The following is a 21756-nucleotide window of genomic DNA, read 5'->3' as shown; positions in this document are numbered from 1 at the left end:
AAAGGCTATTATTTTTTTTTTAACGGGCAGTTCTGATTAATTCTGATTTCTTTGGCCAGCCACGGACTTATCTCTATCAGTCCCTCATTACTGTGAAGGTTGCAAGCCAGAAGAGCCAATGGCAAAGAGAAATAAAGTTCAAATTGTGGGTTTGTCATTATTGCATAGCTCAGCAGATAACTGTCCAGCACCCCCACCACACACACACACACACACACACACACACACACCCAACTTCTCTTTCAATATGCTCAATTAACCCACGATGGAGATGGGAAAGCAAGGCACCATTCCATTATGAAACCTGGCCTTGCTCATCTTTGCTATTTAAGAGGAATGATAAGAAGAATCCTTCAAATATGTACGTTAGCTATTATCATTATGGTGGTTATGTTTGCTGGGCACTGATAGGTTCCAGAATATTGTGAATCACTGGAATTGAGCAGATGCTTATTCCATGCCTGGCACTATGCTAAGGGCTTTCTTCACATGTATCATCTCCTTTATCCTTGGAACAACCCTGTAGGTCAAGGGTTGGCAAACTTTCTCTGTAAAGGACCAGACAGAAAATGTTTTAGGTTTTGCAGGCTATTTTAGATTATGCAGGGTATTCTCATACACAAATCTGCTGTTGTAGTTTGAAAGCAACCACAGACAATATGTACATGAGTAAGTATGGCTGTATTTCAATAAAACCGTATTTACAAAATAAGCAAACTGGCCAGGTTTAGCCTGTAGGTCATCATGTGGATATGTGATTCCCAGGCTGGAATTTGGGTTATTTTCTCTCTCCTATATCCTCCTTCCTCCCTGCTCTTCCATTCTGGTTCTACTTCTAGAGGAAGGATAAAATAAAAGATGTTTTTGCATGTGACTACCCAGGGAGAGTTGGCTGTTCTCTTTCAACAAAAGGGAGAGGATCATTTTCATGAAGATCCTGCCTCCGTGGTGGCTATAGGGGGCCATCAGATTTCCATGGGTCAAGCGTCAATCTAGCTCCTTGTCTGCAAGCTCAGTATAGACTGTGGCTACTGATGAAAGACTCAATCCCAAGCTATTCCCAGAAGGCTTAGCGGGTCTTCGTGAGTCTTGGGTACATTTTTTTGTAACTTCCCAATGGTCTAACATGTGGCTTCTTTGTCCATGCTGGGGCAGTCCCCAGCAAGCCTGCAGCTGCAATCTTAGCTCCCCTCTGAACCCCAGACAGGGTCTATCTCCATGTCCCTCAGAAACCAGGGATTTGAGGAAGTCTGCTTTGCCCCCCTCTCTGAGCCACAACCCCTACCACCCATCTGAATATTCTATCTCCAACTAAAGTCATCTAATGGCTCAACAGATACAGAGAAATAAATTATCTGTCTTTCCTTGATGGCACTATAAACTTAGGGAGCAGTTTAGGATCTTAGACCAGGGTTTCTCAGTCCCTGCCCTATTGCTATTTGGGGCCCGATTGGTCTCAGAGGAGCTATCATATGCACTGCGGGATGATAGCAGCATGCTCTACATGCTAGATGCCTATAGCAACCCCTAGGTGTGACCTTCAAAACATCTCCCAATATTGCCAGATGTCCCCTAACAAACCACCTCTGGCTGAAAACCTACTGTCTTTGGTCAAAGGGCAATCATTGCCTTTTGCTCTCAGCTGTAGATCCTAACTCCCAATTCCAGGAAAATAAGAAAGATCACAGGCAGGATATCTTAGCACCATGTCACATGATCTTTGGTGCAAGGTAAGCATAACTGTCCCCATCTTATGTAAGAGAAAACAGGCCTGTGTCACAGCAAATGAACAGCAGAACCTGGATTGAGATCCAAGCATGTCTGGTGCCAAGACCTGTGTGTTTCATAAACTACTGATGATCTGGTAGTAAGATGAACACTGGAAAGTTTTTTTTTTGGGGGGGGGGGGGGAATGGGGAAGTTTTTCTTGATCCATGTTGAACTAGAAACTGTACTTGCTCTTGCTTCAATGCTGTAATCCGGCCAACACTTTATGGAAGGTATTATTCCCCCTTGCTTTACAGAGGAGGAAACTGAGGCCCAGCAAACCTAACAAATGGTTTGATAACAACATAGCAAAAATGTTTAAGTCCAGTGTTTCTGTGTTCAGAGTTTTGACTTTTCAGCAACACCAACAGCAATGGGTGGCTGCTCCCTAACCGGGAAGCAGAGTCAAATTTCCCACCTAATACTCTACCTTTGTAGCCAGCATGTTCTGCAGGCAATAAGAAAGGGCTCGGCGATAAATGAGACCAACACCCCACCCTCACCTCGGCCTCTCTCTGACCTCTCCCCTGCCCCAGCTCTGTATGCAGTACTGGCCCGAGAAGACCTCCGGGTGCTACGGGCCCATCCAAGTGGAGTTCGTGTCTGCGGACATTGATGAGGACATCATCCACAGAATATTCCGCATCTGCAATATGGCTCGGGTAAGTGTACCCCCACCTTTGCTTCCTGCACTGCTTCTCCCCAAAACAGATGGAGGCTATCAGGAGAGGCTGCTGCACCCCAGCCAGGAATGTATGCCATGCCCTCCTGATAATCCCATCCTCCTCGGCGAAGCAATGCTTCTGCTGATTCCGGCTTCACACCCAACAATGCCTCTGACACTGAGAGATGCACGGGGAGACATCCAGCCCGCCATCCCCCTGTTCCCTGACACACTTGCTGCCTTGTAGTCAAAACTGTTCAGAAATGAGTGCTTCCCCACTGTGTTGTCTTGTTTTGGCGTGAGTTGATGCATTCTTTGATTGGATCCAGTAAGGTTTGGGCTTACTGACCAAGACCCTGAGAACACCAAGATAAAAAATAATTAGTTGCTTCCATGCTGGGGCAGTCCCCAGCAAGCCTGCAGCTGCAATCTTAGCTCCCCTCTGAACCCCAGACAGGGTCTATCTCCATGTCCCTCAGAAACCAGGGATTTGAGGAAGTCTGCTTTGCCCCCCTCTCTGAGCCACAACCCCTACCACCCATCTGAATATTCTATCTCCAACTAAAGTCATCTAATGGCTCAACAGATACAGAGAAATAAATTATCTGTCTTTCCTTGATGGCACTATAAACTTAGGGAGCAGTTTAGGATCTTGAAAATTTAGGATCTGGAAAATTCACCAGCTAGGTGGAGTGCTGGGTGAGAGGGAGATTAGTGGTCTATGAAGTGGCTAAAGACTTTGGTCTTTACTGGGGGCCCAGGGCAAACAGAACTCAGTTCACTGTCCAATGGGATGGTGAGATATGTTCTGGAAACATGAAGCTCGGGGTGGGGGGTGTGGGCGGGGGAGGGAGATGAATTCTGCCCAGTAGAGTTAGGGAAGGCTTTTCCTAGGGAAAGGGACATTTGACTTGGGTTTTGGAAATCAGTAGTTTTCCAGGTGGGGGAGGTGGAGGATGAGGGGCTGCAGGGAAGTCATGGCTGGAGAATCAGTGTGCACAAAGGTATAAAGATGAGCATGGGGATCATCTGTGACTCTCCCCATGATGACACGGCACAGACCCCATTGAGTCTGTGTCCCGCTACAGTGGTGCAGCCCCAGGGCATCAGAAGGGCTTGCATCCCTGGAAGAGCAGCCCTAATGGCCTCTCTGTTCTCAGCCTCAGGATGGATATCGTATAGTCCAGCACCTCCAGTACATCGGCTGGCCCGCCTACCGGGACACACCCCCCTCCAAGCGCTCTCTGCTCAAAGTGGTCCGGCGGCTGGAGAAATGGCAGGAGCAGTATGACGGGAGGGAGGGGCGTACGGTGGTCCACTGCCTGTGAGTACTAGGAGGGCTGTCTGGGTGCTGGGTGACAGGGTGTCTGTCCTTGAGGATGCCACTGGCCACAAACACCAGCCACAGGCATGCCTCACTGCACCACATCTCAACATCCCTTAAAAGCCAGGGAGTGTGTATTCAAGGAATTACAATCTTTCATGGACTGGGTGTCACCAGTTTGTTGCCCTGAACTAAGGTTGTGTGACGTGTTATTGATGCAAAACCTGGTGGCCTTTTCTGAACATAGGAGGTGGGCAGGCCACTCCCCAGCACGCCCAATAAGGAGATAAGCCCTACTCCCCAGCAGGAAGCACAATGTGTCCTGTTAGTTGCAAGAAAGCTAGGATGAAATGAGTTCCAGTGACCAGATCCTCCAGTTATCTCCTAAGGAAGGAAAGGAAGAGAGGAGCATGTGTTGATTGAGTTTGATGCCAGACATTTTAAGTGAATCTTAAAATACTATCTGCGAAGTAGATGTTATCACATTGTAGTGAAAAACTGAGGCAAGACAGGGTAAGGGGTCGGGAAGTTAAGAGAGAAGCTTTGATTTAAAGCCACTGGCCTCCAAGCTAATATGCCATCTGCTAACCCACATTGCCTCTGAGTAAACCAAAGAATTCATTGGCCATGCTGGCCTGGGGGGGCATCCCTTGCCGTGGGTTTAGAGGGAACACAGGGACATGTGGAGCCTGAGAGGCTGATGGATGGCTGCAAAGGGCCCAGGGGACACTGTCTCCCACAGCTCTGTGGGCTCAGGTGGGCTATATTTATACTTCCATTACTGGGGCACCCTGGAACCTTTACCTCCTATCTTAGAACTGGCATGGCCAGAGCACAGGGATTTGCAAATAGACCTTGACGTCATAATGTTCAGTGGAGGTCAGGACCCTTAAGGGACTGGGGCTGACAATCCGTCATCAAGAAAGTTACTTAATTGAGTGGGCCTCAGTTTCCTTATCTTTCCAGTGGGTATATTGAATTAGATCATCTTAAGGCCCTATCATGCTTTGGTATAAAATATTTAGAGAACAAATACAGTTCATCTACCACTATACAAACCCACAATATCATGGTAGCAAGTATGTATATGTTGTGAAAGTAATTACTTCTGAGAACCTGTGTCATAGTCTGCCAGAGGAGTATAAAGGGACCTCAGAGAAGGATCCTGCAAAGATCTTGGACACAGAACACATGTGTAGCCATAATAGCTATGCAACATATGACTGACAACCATTCCCTTTGCTGCTTAGTACGTGGAGGTTGGGGGAAGGTGATGGAACAGGCCCTATTCTTTTAAAATGTTGTGTCAGAGGAGGTAGGAGCAAGCTCTTCTCTCTTCAGAGTAAATATTTCTGGAGCCAGTGGAGGCATTAATAACACTTTACTGACCTCAGAATCAAGTTCAATCCTTACAAAACCAGCTTATTGCTCCCTTCTTAAAAATAGTGCATGCATACATCAAGAAAACCAGAGAAACACACACACATAGCTTACAGCCACCACCTATAATAATCCTTTCTTCCTAAAGGGCACAAATCACAAACCAGGGACCAGGAAGATGCTGTGAGGTGTGTCATGTTGATGGGTAATATTAACCAGACCAGGCTGGTTCTGCCCACATCCCCAAAACTGGCAACTGGTTCCCTGCTCCCTCCAGTTCCCTCCCACACACTGAGGTGGCCTCCCCTTTAAGTACATGGCCACACCCATTCCATCCAGGGTCTCACTCCACTAGGCCTGGGACACCTGTGCCCACTCCCCTCTTCCTCTTGGATTCTATCGTTCTTGCTTCAGAACGCTCCTTCTGGGGGGAGTCCCCTTCCTCCTCCTCCTCTGGGTGATTATCTTTTAGCCTGATTTTTTTGAAGGAGTACCTTTTTACCCATGTGCCCCCTTGCCAAGGTAACTAGGAAAGCATAGGCATATCCTTCTATCATCGGGGACCTTGGCATCTTCGTAGGCCCAGAAAACACAACAGACACCAAAATGCAGGCACTGGCCAGTGGGGTGTCCTGTAGATAAAACATCTGGGAAACCAAGCACCTTAGTTTCCATCCAGGTGTTCTTTAGACATAGGCCATTATATGAAATCATTAGTTGCTCTTGGTAACATGCCCAGGAGTTCCGAATCAGGCAGATTCCTAAATGGACTTTCAATAAATAGTTGGAGGGGTATTTCCATGAACATGAACTATGGAGCATCAGGAGGGACAGAGAGGTGACCCTGCCAGGAGCTCTCTAGCTCTGCTCTCCTGATCAACAGGGTCTTGCTCAAACCAGGGTGTCCAAACAGAGACCTGTCGTTTCAGGATAGACCATCTCAGACCCACCAGCCCCATCTCCAAGCCTAGGCTGGCTAACCTGAGGCTAACAGAGATGTCTCTGATGTTTCCGTCCTTAGTGGATAGAAAAACACTAGAATGAAAACCATCTAGGATCTTCCATTGTCTTAATTCGATGTGTAGGAGGATCCAAACATCCTTTTGGACAGGGACCACATGTAAAAGGCACTGTTTGGGTCAGTGTGCCATGGGTGACTTTAACATGATCATAGAACCAAGGAAACATCCAGCTACTTGAATTTTCAAAAAGCATCTAGTCCAACCCCTCCATTATATGAATAGGAAACAACTTGCCCAAAGTCAGAGCAGATTCATGGCACCAATGGGGCTCAAACCAGTAAGGCTTTCACCACAGCCTGACTTTGCATTTTACCGGGGCAGCCACTCCCCACTACTGCTGATATGGCTTTAGGATCAGCAGGTGCTGGGGGAGGGGGTTTACCCAGGAATATAGCTCACCTCTTCACTCTGTGTTTAGAAATGGGGGCGGCCGCAGTGGAACCTTCTGTGCCATCTGCAGCGTGTGTGAGATGATCCAGCAGCAAAACATCATTGACGTGTTCCACATCGTGAAAACACTGCGTAACAACAAATCCAACATGGTGGAGACCCTGGTGAGTGTCCCAGGAAGCTTATTCCACAGCCAGGGCCTGACCCTAGTTCCCCTGATGTGGAGAAAGTGGCATCAGATAGTAAAAACCCCCAACAGCTGGGTGCATCCTCAGTCCTGACAGGCCACATCCTTTGCACACGGCTGTCTACTCTGCGCCCCTCCACTCCAACCTCACCAACTTTCTTTTCCTGCAGGGCAGCCCAAATATTAATCCTGACACCACTAACCCTGATACCACTAATTCAGGCTTAGGGGAAGGGATTCTGGATTAGTAGAGTGTGAATTATATTTTCAATTCAGTCCAATCCTATTCTAATTAACTTATGCGACTTGCTACAGTGTAAGCAGGGCTCAGACGCTTTGCAGAAAGGGATGGACAGTAAGTGGGCACACAGAGCCCAGGTCCTCAGGCCGCTGCAATGATGGGAACAGACAACACACAGGGAACTTTGACCTGAGTCTTGACTTACTTGAAGCGTGCTCCTACTCAGATTCTCATTCACAGACCAGCGGCGTCAGCATCACCTGGGCCCTTGTTAGAAATGCAGAATCTAAACCCACTCCAGAGTTACTCCATCAGTCTGTATTTTAGAAAGATTCCTGGATGCTCCCTATACACCTTACAGTCTGAGAAGCACCGGAGTCCAGAACAGTGAAAAGGAAGGAGGTGACCCCACCGGCATCTGGGAACACGTGGGTGTATGTAGGCACTGAGCAGAAGTTGGGGGGATGTCCAGGGACAGATAATTACATGGATAATTTTGAGTTGGCTGTTAGTGTGGAGGTAGATAACGTTTCCTCCAAAATCTGTGCCTCTAACCTAAATGCATTTCCCCTTTCCCTTTCATCTCTCTCCTCACCCCCTCTGCTCCCTCTCTGCCTTCCCCCCTCGCAGGAACAGTATAAATTTGTATACGAGGTGGCACTGGAATATTTAAGCTCCTTTTAGCCTGATGGGATGGGGAGCCTGCCGGAGCCCAGCGGCTGCTGCAGCTACGTGCCCCCCTCCCCTTTCTGTGAATGGTGACTGGGCTCAGGGGCTTAAAGCTGGCACCCTGCCCAACTCCAAGGAGAAGCCTGGAGGGTCCCGTGTTCTGTGGTAGGCTCTGCACCTTCCAAGTGCTCTCCTGGAGCTGTGGGAGGTGCTGCTCTGAAAGGCCCAGGCCTCCCTTCCACACCCAACCAAGCGGCGGCCACAGGACTGTGCAGAAGTGCTCCTGTGGCAAGGCCCTGGATTTTTCGGTTCCCAGACCTCCTGCTTTTGCTCTTCTCAAGTTTGCGAATCTCCTGGCAAGCCCCCTGTGTGAGTGTTGGGGAGTGACAGCCTCAGCAGCACCTCCCTGCCCTACTTGTCCTTGGGAGTGGAAGGGATGTGTGCTCTCCCCTTCTGTGTCGTGGAAATGATTAGGGCTCTTGGAGGGAGGGGGGTCCCTGCTCTGCTAGCCCCCTGCAGTCTCCTTCAGGGTTCTCTGGCACTGGACACCTGTCGCTCTGGATCAGCGTGACCGCGGGATGCTCCTGAGACCACAGCAGAGGCCCCTACTCACACACCTAACCCGCATGGGGCTTGGCCCGATACCGTTCTGTACCCCTCCCCTAGCCTAGGCCTTGACCTGTCACTCACTGGCCAGCCCACTGTGTCCACAGCCTTTGAGAAAGGTTCTCTTTGCTTTTTGTAATTGGTGGGAAGGGGGAGCATGGAACTCTGCTGCTCTTCCTTGTCTTTGTGAAAAGGAACCATCTCTCTGGGGCAGGGCTCTGGCCAATCCTCTGTCTCTTGGGGTGTGGATAAGATTTGATTATTTTCCAAAATGTGTATGAAAAGAAACTGTTTTGGAGGTGTAAAATCTTAGTCTGTTATGTCAAAATAAAAGGGGGAGGGAAGTTTGAATGTGTAATATAAGACAAATCTCTCAGGCCTGTAATCTTTCCTGGCAATGTCCTTAAAAGATCCCACCCTGCAACAGCACTGCCATTGAGTAGGGAGACAGGCTAATCTGAAAATAGTCCCTTCAGTTTCCGGGGCTGATAAAATACCAGCTTTGTGCATCATCATGGATCTCCAAATTTGAACTCCCTCCTAGAGAAACCCCTAGCTGCCATCATGAGAAAGGTCAAGGTGGACCTAGTTATGCTTTGGTTTAAAATAAGCCAAGGATCTCTAGGGTCTTGTCCAAAGTGTGGGTGAGTCAGTGACAGGGAACCAGTATTTGCTCAGCACCTACTGTATGCCAGGCTTGGCACATTCCATATGACATCTCACGCAGTCCTAGAACCCCCATGAGAGAACTACTAATCTGTCATCATCTCTACAATTGGGGAAACTGAGGCATCTTCCTCAGTGATGAAATTCTGGGTTCTGACCAGGCAGACATTGGTGATAAGACTTGATCACACCATTTTCTTCATCTTTCTCAGCAAAGCAGTTATTTTATGGAGGGTAAAATAAGGCCAGAAACTTCTAAGCAGAGAACTCCACAATGGATATCTAATTCTTTCTTTCTGATGTGAGTTCTTACGTGAAGCCCAGAATTTCAGATATATCTTCAGAACTCATTCCCGGCTCCCCAGGAAAGCTAGTCCCATCTAATTTCTTAGCCCATGAAAACAGGTGCGTGTTCCCTCAGGCTATGAGATCTTCCAGCCAGGGACACACTCTCTACCTTGGTCTCCATTGGGTGCTCAAGCACAGTTTCTGGCAAACTCAGGGTGGCCTGGGATCTAGAAAGCTCCACTTGGAAGCTGTCTAGCCCCAGACAGGGGATGAGGAGTAGAGAATTCAATAAGCCACAGGTTTTTGCACCCAAGAGCTCACTGTATACTGGAGAAATTGAACCCCAGTGCAGAGGTGGTGAAGCATAGGAGTATTATATGAACCTGGGAGCAAGACTCTGCCTGCCTAGGGCTTCCTAGAGAAGATGGCATCCATTCCAGCTTGGTCTCAACAGGTAGAAAAAGGGAAGAAAGGCAATCAGTCCAAGGGATCTGGATATGCCATGACGAAGAGGTATGAAAACCCCTTGGGATGGGGGCGCATCTGGGGAGCAGGGGAAGTCAGGTGGTATGGTGGGAAGTGAACCTAGCTGGAGCATAGCACTGTAGGAGGGGTGGCAGGGGATGAGCTGGGGCACGGAGGAGAGAGCTCACTTAGAGTATAGACTACCCTTGAGGGCAACAGGGAAGCCAGCAGAGCTACTGAGTGATATGCTCGGCTCCGTTAGAGAAGACTCCCTCTGGGGCGAGTGGGGCTGCCTCTTTTCCTTTCATCAGACACTGTGAAAACATTCCCTTCAGTGTGTGCGTTTTAATATCACATCTGTCTGTCTGTCTGCTCATTATTTTGTTGCGAGAACAAAATATGCAGTGGATCATGAGACTCAGCTTCTGTGAGAAACTCAGGATCTCTGCTCAACCATGGAGCAGGGTGACGAATTCAGGCCTCCAGACCCATGAGGATGGGATATGAAAGGAGCCCACAGAAGCTGTTCCCATTGGCATGGGCTCTGGAGCTGTCTGAAAGTCCAGGGACACCAGACTTGATCACGGAAAGGCTGTCACTTTGGAGGTTCAAAAGGAAGCATCTCAAAGTGAAGGAAAGCGGAGGAGCCCCCCACCGAACTCTCTCTTCTCCTTTGATGGGTCCCTTCCCTAGTGTGCTTGAGCCGGCCCCCTGGCTCCCAGCCACTGCTCCAGCCAGCGCCCACACAGCCTCCCAGGAGCCTATAGCCGAGCAAATCAGCCTGGCATATGCTCTTTTCTCAGATCATGGCTCATCCATGCCGAATGGGGGAGGGGAACTATCCACACAAATCCTAAGATTTATTCTGCTCCAGAAGGGGTGACGGAGCTAGCAGATAAAAATGACACTGGCTTCTATCGTTTCAAATGGTAGGAATTTAAAATGTGACTTCAGGGAAAAGGGAAATTATAAAAACACAGGCCGTGGTGGGGTAACCAGCCCAACAAGGGCCCCCCATCTTCTCAAAACCCAGCCGCTCTCTAAAGAGGGCAGGACAGTGAACAGGTCTTAGGCCAGTTAACAAAGGATGAAACTAAGGCTTGTGATGGGGATATCTCCCCCTAAGATGGGGCACTGGTGCCCTGGAACTTGGACTTGATCCAGTCCCTGGGAAATAAGAGCAAACACCCTCAAACCTATCTTCCCACCCTACTCCACTCAGACGGTGGGCTACCTTTGATGATGCAGAGGAAAATAGTATCCATGCTCTCTGAGCCTCCACAGCAAGGGCCAGCCTCTTCTCTCTGGGATGCCAAAGAGAGTTGCCCCCCGCTTAGTACAGAGCCTCTGGGTCACCTAGTTACGGGCTCTGCAGAAGATATGAGGAACTAATGAGAAGCCAGGAACTATTACCAACCTGTGTCTATTTGTGGCCTAGTGGCTTTAGGAAGTAACTTAGCTCTGCCTCCACTGTGCCCTTTCACCCTTTCTGGGCCTCTAGATGACCACAGCACCCTCCTTTCATGGGAACGGAGGGATCAGATTGCTCTTAATGCTTGCCCTCTTCTGTGCGTGTATCCAGAGCAATGGCCTACCCCATGTCAGCCTTCACATGGAACCAGGGGACCCTTTGTTGGGGACTGTAACCTGGGAGCTCACTGAATTCTTCCAACATCTCTAAGAAGTGTTTATGATTGTCACCATTTTACAGATGAGGAAACAGAGGCTCAGAGAGGAGAAATCAGTTCCCCAGTTAGTGACTAGGCGAGCCAGCAATTAAATTTCTTCTGACTCCAAAAACAATATTTTTCCACCACGATGTCTCAGATTTTCTCATGGATCTACCCATAACATCAAAGACTAGAGTGGAACAGATAACCCAGTGGATCTTGTTGTGAAGCCCAAAGCACACAAGCCTAAAATTGCATTAGTCTCTTGATTCACTTTAACAATTCATGCAATACTTCCATTCCACTCTAATGTGCCTGAATTTCTTTAAAGGACTATTTTTTAAATGATGTGCCCTAGTCCTTCAAGTGGCTTTGGTCCCCTCAACCCACTATGACATAATCTAGGGAATCATATCCCAGTCTGAGAATCACAGTGTCTGGCCATACTGTTTCCTCATGAGACCAGGTCCAGACTCAGGTTTAAGACCAGCTCAGCTTCCCCTAGATAGATGCTTTGGTGTGGGGGTTCCATGACCTCACCACTCATGGGTTGATCTCAACTCAAGTTTCTTTCAGCTGGATGCTGGAAGGAACCCATTGGCATATCCTAGGATGATGAGGATATGCTCATCTGCCTTGGTGAAGGCTGAGCCCATATTACCCTAAAGGAAAAGGAGAAGATGTATACAGCCTTTCTGAACAGATTCCTGAATTCTGGGACTTCTAGACTTTGTCTGGGTGAAGTCACATGGTTTCTAATGTGGGCAAATCTAAGGACATGCTTCACATGAGGGGCTAGGGTCTGGAAGGCTTCTCACTTTACTTTAATCATACATACATACATACATAATGGGTTCCTGCAACATGCCAGGGCCCTGGAAGGGGTGCTGCCAGGAAGCACAGATTATTATGGCACAGTTCATCCCTTGGTGAGGCATGCAGTTGGTTGGAAGAGCTTATAGTCTTCAGTTCAAATCACAGCTTGGCCATTCTTAGCTATACAATGTTGGGCCAACCAATTAATGGCAAAAGATGTGAAAAAAGGAGCCTCGGCCACGTAGAAGGCACAGATTTGGAGAACTTTGAGTAAGAAAACAGCAAGGCAAGGTCAAGAAGTTGGAACCCAAAAGAAATATTCAAGGATGCACATGGAATATAGGGCAAAGTGGTCACTTCTGTGGTCCCCAGGACAGGGGACAGGGAGGGCTGGCCAGGACCACTAGGAGCAAAGATGCCACTTTAGACCAAGTTTCAATGTCTTGGAGAAAAGATGATAATTTTCCCTCTGTCTAATCAAATCCTATTTCTTCATCATCTGTTCCCCATTGCTAAACTAGTTCCTGTTGTATGTTCTCCCTAGGATTCACACTTCCTCAGCTTCAGTATGAATCCTTGTTGTGTGCATACAGTTATCAGTCTAGTTAGGCAGCTGTGGACAGCAGAAGTGAGGCCCAGGGAGGAATAGCGAGGCACTCACCAGGTCATTTCAGCAGGAGTAACTGTCCTACCCAGACCCAGAGATATTGAAGGAGATGATAATTCTCCTACACCCCACTGCCTTAGAACAGAATGAAGAAAACCACCTTCCTTTAGCCTGCACCTAGCCATTCCTGGGCTAGACAGACAGGCCATCAGCACCCCGCTAAGTCAGAAGTGATGCCATGGGAAACATGAACCAGCCCAAGAGGAAGATAAGCAGGATGTTAACAGACTGTGCTGGGCTATATCTGTGTCAACCCCAGCTACAGGACAGATCAGAAGATGAAACTTGAGTCACATAGATGGCCATTTCATCTCAAAGCCCTGACCTGCTTTCCCCACCATCCTACTAGTCAGAGCTCCTTCTCAGCTGATGATGCCAGCTCCAAATCACAGACCAATAAAACAGGAAAAAGACAAAGTGAATCCAACTAGAGGAGACCAGGTGAGATACATCATTGTTCCTATATTCCCGTGCAAGGATTCCAATTTGAAGATTCTCTGTGTATATACAACTGAAAGTGATAAAAATATATGGCATTGGCAGCACCTAGCAAGGATCTGCTTTTGATGTCATATACAGTCTGAGCAGCAGGGAGAGAAGTACATGGCAAAAAGTGGAGGGGACTGCTAAACTCATGTCCTCTGACATATATTTCAGAGTTACAGATATGACCCTCAGAAGCACAGCAGAGAGGTCTAAGCCATATTCATGAACAGGAGAAGACTTTCTACTGGTTTATGGCTAACTAGAGGTAGACTTTTACATACCACTGGCTGTGCAACTGTCTTAGAGACCAAGTCCATCTCTTGCATGCCTCCTGCCCACCCTCAGAAAAGATGGGAAAGGTCATCAGAGTGGCCACATTCACTTCCACATTCACTCATAAATTTTAGGTCCCCAAGAGGTAGAGTCAGCACCTACAGTGGTAAGACCCCACACCCAGCATCCTAGCTGAGAGCTTGGGGATGATCCATTGGGGCTGATATAAGGGATGTGAGAAAACTCAGGATGAGTCTATAAGAAAGACCCTTTGGGGCTGGATCACCAAGGAACATCCTTCAGAGCTGCTCTAAGTGATGGGATTTAGACTCTGACTCTTGATTGGAATGTTCAGAAAATAAGGGTCCAGGGGCAGTAGAGCATTGGGCAGGAAGGTACTGATATGAAATCCTGGAGCTCAGGGTAATTCATATAATTCATGGTTCCTTGGTGAGTGGAATTCTTAGATTTGGGGGAGGAAGGGGAATGTGAAATAACCTGCCAATGGTGCACTAATGAGTCCCCGTAAGCATACTTCAGTGCTCTTGGGCTTGTGAATACAAATCCATAGACCTCCTATAGGATGATCTGACAAGCTCTCAGTGCTCACCATACCCCTATCCCTCCCATGGAAGATCAGTGATGGAAGATATTCCTTGGATCAAAGCCCCAGAGCAGTCTGGAGGCTCAGAGGGCCAAGCAGTATCCTCCCAGGTCAAATCAGACTTCCAAAGGATCAGACATAATGTTAGTGCCCATGTGCCTATATATCATTGGACAAAATTCAAGCATGGTTTGCTAGTCCCAGGTCACTACTTTGAGTGGAACTAGGATCAATGCATGAAGTTTGATGATTTTAAGGAAGAACTGGCTGTGTGCCAAAGAGTATGAGCTGCCCATCTCAGCAGTGGTCCAACAGAGGCCAGACTTTAAAGCGAAGAAAGAGCATTGAGGAGATGACCTTTCACTCCCTTCCACCCTAGATGGGTGATATGTTATGGAGCTTGGACTGTATTTGAACCCCTTTATTCCTACAAAGCACAAAGCCAAGGCTGTGCTTGGTTTGTGCCGGTTGAAGTCCCCTACTCTCCTGCCCAAGTCTTCCCACCATGCAGGCCGAGATGCTGCTCTGGCCCCATATTCAGGACTTATCCTGGCTGGTTATCACAAGAAAGTCCAGAAAGAACAGTTGCTTTGCCATAGACCCAATGCCTACCAAGATCTGTGATGAGACCAACCATAGTTCAGGCCCACTGGCCAACAAGGCCATCAGTGACAGCCAGAACTAGCAAAGGTCCAAGCAGGACCCAGAGCAGGGCTTTGCTTTGCACACACATTATCTCCAGAGGCTACTTCTACCCCCCTTCCTACTTGAGGCCTGTTGAAGCAGACTGCAAAAGCAAAAGCACAGTGACTCAGTCGGCACATAATTATAGTCATCCCCAGGGCATCCGTGTCATTGCCAGGTGGATCCTGGTCTAGCCCAGGTTAATTTACGCTAACCCATTTTGGCAGTCAGACTCAAAAGCACTTTTCTACCTTCTGTTTTCACCCTACATCAACTGGCCAACAAAAGGCAAAGAAAGAGTCAGGGCTTCTACCCTTGTCTTGGCTCCCGGACACCATCATCGCCCCCTAAGGGCCATCATGGGGTTCCCACTCGACTCTAGGAAGACTGACATCATCACATCCACTGGGCATATGATATTGCATGAGACCAAAGTCTCCACACTGTTTGCAGCCTTCTCCGTGAATCCCAATGGCCTGCACTTGTACAGTTTGGGTGTTTGATAGATAAAGCACGTATGAGAAGAGAAAACAAAATAAATCAACTTTTCCAAAAGCCAGCACTGTGCTGTCAATGTTCTTTTTTTTTTTTTTCCTTTCCAATTCTAGCTTAAAAAAAGCAGAAGGTAAATAATGTCAGGTCAATGAATATCAGATATATTTTTTGACTGTACATTACAGTGAAGTGTAATCTTTTTACACCTGCAAGTCCATCTTATTTATTCTTGTAAATGTTCCCTGACAATGTTTGTAATATGGCTGTGTTGAAAATCTATACAATAAAGCTGTGACCCTGAGATTCATGTTTTCCTAAGATATTCGCACTGGTGTCTTCCTGGGATTGGGTGAGGGTGAGGGGAAGACAGGAGGAGGGGAAGGAAGAGGAGAAAAACCTAGGGTTTCTTTATGTTCATTTAATCCTCATGTCTACAATGTAGGAAATGTGTATTATCCCCTCTTTGCAGATGAGAAAGTTGGAAGTTCATAAATGTTAAGAGTTTTCCCATGAATATACATAAAAAAAAGGTTGACTCTAAAACAGTTTTCCCCCAAGTATGGTCCACAAATTCACTCAGGAAGTTTACTAACAGGCAAATTTCTAAGCCCCTACAGAGTCACAGTTTCAAGATCTGCATATTAACAAACTACCTGGATATAGAAGTTAACTACTGGTGCATAATATACCTCCCGAAAATGCAGCGACTTGAAGCAACAATCATTTGTGGTGGTCAGCTGGTGTCTGACTACTCTGGGCCAGGCTTGCCTAGGACACCTTGGCTAGGGAAGCTCTGCTCCATGTAGCTCATATCCTCCCCCTGGCAACAGCGAGCTAGCCTAGGCATACTCTTCTCACGATGATAGCAGGAAGACAACAAAAAAATTCCAATCATGTGAAGTTGCTTTGAGACCTGTCTGAAACATCCCATTAGATAAAGCTGGTGCTGTGGCATCAAGGGACATGGAAATATACTCTACCTTTGACAAAGAATCTGTTTTTCAATGTTCCAATAAATGCTGGCATTAGGTATCACACCAGTGGTGCCAGATGTAGACTTGAACCCTCTCATCTCAGAGTATTGGTCCCTAGAACACCTACATCAGCTCACCTGAGAAACTTCTAAACATGCAGAGTCTGATTCAGTCAGTCCAGGATGGGTCTCAGGAATCTGCATGCTTTAACAAGGGCCCAGGTGATTGTAACACAATGCTGAAGTTGGGCGAGCACTGTTCTAAATGCTGTTGCTGTTAGAGAGGGCCCAAGCACACAAGGAGACAAATCAGTTCCCAAACTGGTGTATGAGGCTACCAGTCTCTGAGTTGGATGCAAAGCTCTCTCCAGGTAAGCAGAAGAAATGGCTAGAACTAATTCTTGCGAGTCGACTGGTTCCTAAGCTTTTTGTGTGTATCCAGCTACAAGCATGAGCCATGGGGCCAGAGCCAGGGTTCACTTATTGTAATTCAGCCTTTGGACCCCTGGGAGTGTTCTTCAACCTGAGGGATCAACATGTGGTACCCATCAGACCCCACTCCCACCCCCACAAGCCACAGAGCCTAGAGAACATGTGCTTCTCAGCTTGAGTCCTAAGTGGGGAACATGATAGCCAGCCAGCTAGTAATCCTTGTCCCTTGGTCCCTTGTCATGTTACTCTCACTTATTCTTCCTGCATTATTTATTCTTTTGCCACAAATGTAATAGTTGACATTGGAAAAATAAAATGAGAAAGAAGGAAAAATCCCACCTATCTCCTAATAACAAAAGTACTTTGGGGCATATCATTTTCCCCCTTAATGGAAATACCTTTCCAATAGTTATTTATAAAAGTAGCATATGCCCACTTGAAAGAACTCAATACAAAATTGTTCGAGACATAAGGTAAAACTCACCACTTCTCGAAGGTGCTTATTAATATTTTATGCCATCCCAGACCTTTCTAGGGATATATAAATACATATACATATATATATATATACATACACACACACACACACACACACACATATATATATATACACACACACACATGCTGATAGGCTTCTTTCCACCTAACATTATGTTGTGGACATGCTTATGCATGCTTAACACCATTTCCATGGATATCTGCTTAAATAGCTGTTACCTTTCTTGACACCCTCCAGTACTCCTACAACCTGAAGGTAATCTGATTTGAGTATGTCAAGACTCAGGTGGACTCATAATGACGTCTTTGAGTTGTCATTAACAGTGAGGGACACAGACCCCTGTGTGTGCCAACCTGGAGACTGGCCATGGTGACACAATCCTTTTTACATAGCTACTAGCTGCCCAGGTGACTTCTGGCTTGGCCCTCCTTTCTGGCTGGACCAGGAGTGTGGTTCTACATCAAACCTCAAAGCACCTTGGTCAGGCTCTGATGGGTAGCTCTAGTTTGGCTTAAGATCTTCCTCTAACCCAGGTATTCAAGCTGGACTCCAGGGGGCCTAAAAGCCCTCAGACCCTTAAGAACATGGCACAATGTCACTGACATGCCATGCAAGAGGCAAGAAGGAAGATTTGATTTTCTCTGGAAAGTCTGGGATAATAAGGAGAAAGGGATCAGGAGAAGTGCAGAAGCAGCTGGTGAGATAGGGAAAGGAAGCTGTTCTTGGTTAATTTTAGGAAATTCTTGGGATCCCTGGGTGGCGCAGCGGTTTGGCGCCTGCCTTTGGCCCAGGGCATGATCCTGGAGACCCGGGATCAAGTCCCATGTCGGGCTCCCAGTGCATGGAGCCTGCTTCTCCCTCTGCCTGTGTCTTTGCCTCTCTCTCTCTCTCTCTCTCTCTCTCTCTCTCTGACTATCCTAAATAAAAATTTAAAAAAAATTTTTAGGAAATTCTTGACCATTAGGAAATGCAATTAGACTCCACAAGGGCTCGGCATAAGTAACTTTCTCTGAAACCTAGCAAAGGGACTGAACCTGAAATCTCCATTAGCATGCAGTAGAGATCCAGCACCTACAGAGAGATGACACCCACACACTGATCACTGGAGACAGAAGCATGGCAATAAACCCATGGAAATTGTAAGAAACTGAGGAGGATGTCAGTTTCCACAGTCCATGGATTAGGCATTGGAACAAAGTTAAACTAATTATTCAAGGACATCCAGAGTGCATGAAAGGAAAGAGAAACATATGGAGAAAAATAGATGCATAGACAGGGAAAATAAATGGAATGTACAAATGAATGACTGTATCAGTATATTAACAGCAATTATCTCTCATCATAGAGAACATGAGTAATTTTTGTCCTTTACATGTTCTATATTTTCTAAATTTTATATATTATTCTTACAACTTAAAAAACCCAATTATATAAAAATATGGGGAGAGCAGAACATAGGAAAATGAAAGCAGGATAGACAAGATGATACCAGGAATGGGATCATACTCAAAAGACTTGCCATACATCAAAAACTTGGCACTGCCCAACCACCCAAGGAGGAGGACACAGTCGATTAACTTAATGTCCAAAAGGGAAAAATAAACCAGTTGCTCAGCATAAATAAAAGTATTCCTGCAACAGAGGCCAGAAGTAATTTTTTTCCATGAGTCCCCTTAATAAAAAGAAGGGCTTCAACAACATCCTTAACAGAATGCAACATTTCACTATCTGAAGGCTGATAGTCTCTTGCCATGGAACAAGTTGGTAAAAGCTCTTTACTGGAGGACCAAATTGAAGGGGCCCAACTACAAAGTTCTCTGCAAGTCAACCTGAGCCAGGTATAGGTATTAACATCTCCTTTTGAGTGATGGGGACCGTAACACCTATATGTGCCCAAATAGAAGGGTTCATCCCTCTGTGGGGTGAGATGGGGCGGGGCAGGGCCAAAAAACCATGCTCATCTCAGGCTCTGACCATGGCTGACTCCATCTGATCCTACAAATACCTCTAAAATACCTGTACATTCATAAAAGCTGGAAACTTAGTTGCCAAGCCGCTGAGTGAATCTGGGAGGAGTTTCCTCTGATGATGAGACACAAGGAGCTGAAACGAGAATCATAATCAGTGGTTGGTGCTGAATCATGGTTTGCTACCTACACCATGTGAAAGAGCCTCAAAGAAGATAAAGCAGTTCATCCCTCCAGATGGTCTGCACTCACTCAGAAAATTGGCCAATCGTCCATTTCTATCTCCTGGGAGATTAAATGACATTAATAAAAACCTCTGTGGGAGGGGGAATGGCAGGGAGAAACTTGCAGAAATGCATGCTGAGGATTTGTGCTTTCATGCCCCCAATCTGTTCAGAGCTGCCCAGAGGGAGGCTGGGAGAGGAGAGCGTGCTCTCATCTGAATATGCAGGAGACTGGGTAGAGCAGATGCCTACTGTATCACTTCAAATATCCTCAACATCACCTCTGATCTCCTCCATGGCTGTTGTGAGCAAGCAGCCTTCTGCAGATGCCGCGCAGGGGCAGCCACGGTGCCTCCCCTCAGCCCTGCTCTTTACCTTTTGCTTCTGCCCCACAGCTTCTGATGTCATGCTCTAGGATGCCCACAGGAACCCACTTAGCAGTCATTTGTGTGCCACCCAAAAATGTGGGGGAGTTAACCATCCCCCCAACCCGTCATCACCATGGGGCAAACTTTGACCAATAGGAGACTGGAGCCTGTCAACAAATGCTTTCTCCTTTCTTGCCTCTGAAGGCAGTTCTGAACTGTATTTCATGTAACTTTTCAAATGGTTCTAGAACAAGCAAACAGACCCTTGTAGGAGTAGCCAACTCTATAATACAACCTTGTTATTGCCTCTCCTTCCCTCCTTCTCTGATTTACGTCTCCTACTCTCATTGCTTTTTGGAGCCATATCCCCAAATAAAACATTATCTTAGGCTTGGCTTTGAGGAGGGTACTAACTGGGAAATTGGGCTAAGCTATGCACAGTACCCCCACCCTCCAGCTGCTAATATGAAATGGGACCCTGCCAACCCACATAGAAGGCTTCCAGCTGTCCTATTAAGCTTTTGATCCAGAGACAAAAATGGACTTGGTGTGAAGTGATTCATATGGGAGAATTTATAGTCATGTCCTAGGCTCATCCTATATGTCATGGTAATTTGCTACTGAGATTTGGGAACAGGAGTCCTGCCTTCCCATATTTTTGCTGAAAATAGTAAGCCTGCCCAATAGACAGTAAGAAGGACCATAAGTTGCACCAAGGAAACCCTACTGTGAGCACTAGCATAATGGAGTGGTTAGCCAATGGGGCGGGGGAATATCTGCCCACAGAACAAGGAACTTGCACCAGTACCTCCTCCCAGCCTGCCCCTGACAGGACAGGACATGTAGGTAGCTAGCTCCTAATGGAGGAAATTGTGCCAGGAAAATGTGAAAAGGAGAAGGGAATGTCCAGTCAACACTAAACACAGGTACAAGCCTCTTCAGGGCTGATGAAGCTCCTATACTGAGAGCCCCAGCTCTGGCTAAGCCCCCTGCCCTCACAATCTGTCAGATTCTCCAGCTGGCAGAGAAAAATAACCATATCTCACCTCCTTCCCCTTCCCTCTTCTTCCCCCACCGTGTTTTCTGGCAGCTCCCAACTCTGAGCAAGCTCAGAACTCCACTTATAAGGATGAATAAACAGGAAAACATCACCAGACACATGAAAAGATGCAAGAGTTCAAAGCCATGGTTCACTTTGAGAAATCAGAGAAAGTGACTGTCCATGAAATCAAGGTTCTTGCCAGGGATAGAAAGACATCGTACAATGAATACAAATGCAGAAAAACACTAGATTTCTTAACTGAGTCCAAGAAATTTTTTATTGTTGTATCCAACAAAACAAATTGCTGACAATGCTCACCAAAATAAAACACAAATATTCAAAATTTGGAAATTTAGAATAGAAAAGGGATATTATAGTGAAAAGGGAAATTATACACTACAAAAGGATATTATGAACAACTGTGGAGACTAATTTTAAAATCTTGATCAAGTGGATCATTTTGGAAAAGTATGAATGTTGCCAAAATTGGCTCAAGAAATAGAAATGCTGAGTAGATCAGTTATCAGAAAAAAAAATGTTTACACTGTTAATTTTTCCCTAAAAGATACAAGAACAAATAGTTTTATGAGTGCACTTGTTCAAGCTTTCTAACAAAACTGTAATTCTTGTGCCGTATGTACTATTCTAGAACAATGCAAATGAAGGAAAGCCTCCCAACTTATATTATGAATATTATGAAGCTAAAATGGCATAGATACCAAATCTGAAAAAGTACACATACACACACACCCCTAAAACTTTTAGACCAGTCACATGTATAAATGCAAAGATTTTTACCAAATTTTATAGTTAGCTGCTTTTTAAAAATAATATGCCACGCCCAAGTAGCCTGTGTGCCAGGAATCCAAGAATAATTCAGTATTAGG

General features: G+C 46.5%; 1 protein-coding gene across 13 annotated transcripts in view; it reads left to right on the top strand.

Moving 5' to 3' along the window:
* Positions 1-21058, top strand: part of PTPRT (protein tyrosine phosphatase receptor type T) — a 1036563-nt gene extending 1015505 nt beyond the window's left edge. For 10 of the 13 annotated variants that reach the window (XM_072801063.1, XM_072801058.1, XM_072801062.1 and 7 more), the window contains 4 exons: positions 2304-2429; positions 3592-3755; positions 6576-6711; positions 7606-15682. In XM_072801063.1, the coding sequence (XP_072657164.1) occupies positions 2304-2429; positions 3592-3755; positions 6576-6711; positions 7606-7659 (480 nt within the window). In that variant the 3' untranslated portion in view covers positions 7660-15682. Of the gene's footprint in view, positions 1-2303; positions 2430-3591; positions 3756-6575; positions 6712-7605; positions 15683-20917 lie in introns of those variants that run through there. The other 3 variants (XM_072801053.1, XM_072801054.1, XM_072801051.1) reach the window with 1 other exon arrangement.
* Positions 21059-21756: the final 698 nt, after the last annotated feature.

Source organism: Canis lupus, chromosome 26 (genome assembly GCF_048164855.1).
Source record: "Canis lupus baileyi chromosome 26, mCanLup2.hap1, whole genome shotgun sequence".
Classification (NCBI taxonomy): Eukaryota; Metazoa; Chordata; class Mammalia; order Carnivora; family Canidae; genus Canis; species Canis lupus.
Note: the sequence above shows the minus strand (reverse complement) of the source record. Positions and strands in the feature narration are given on the sequence as shown.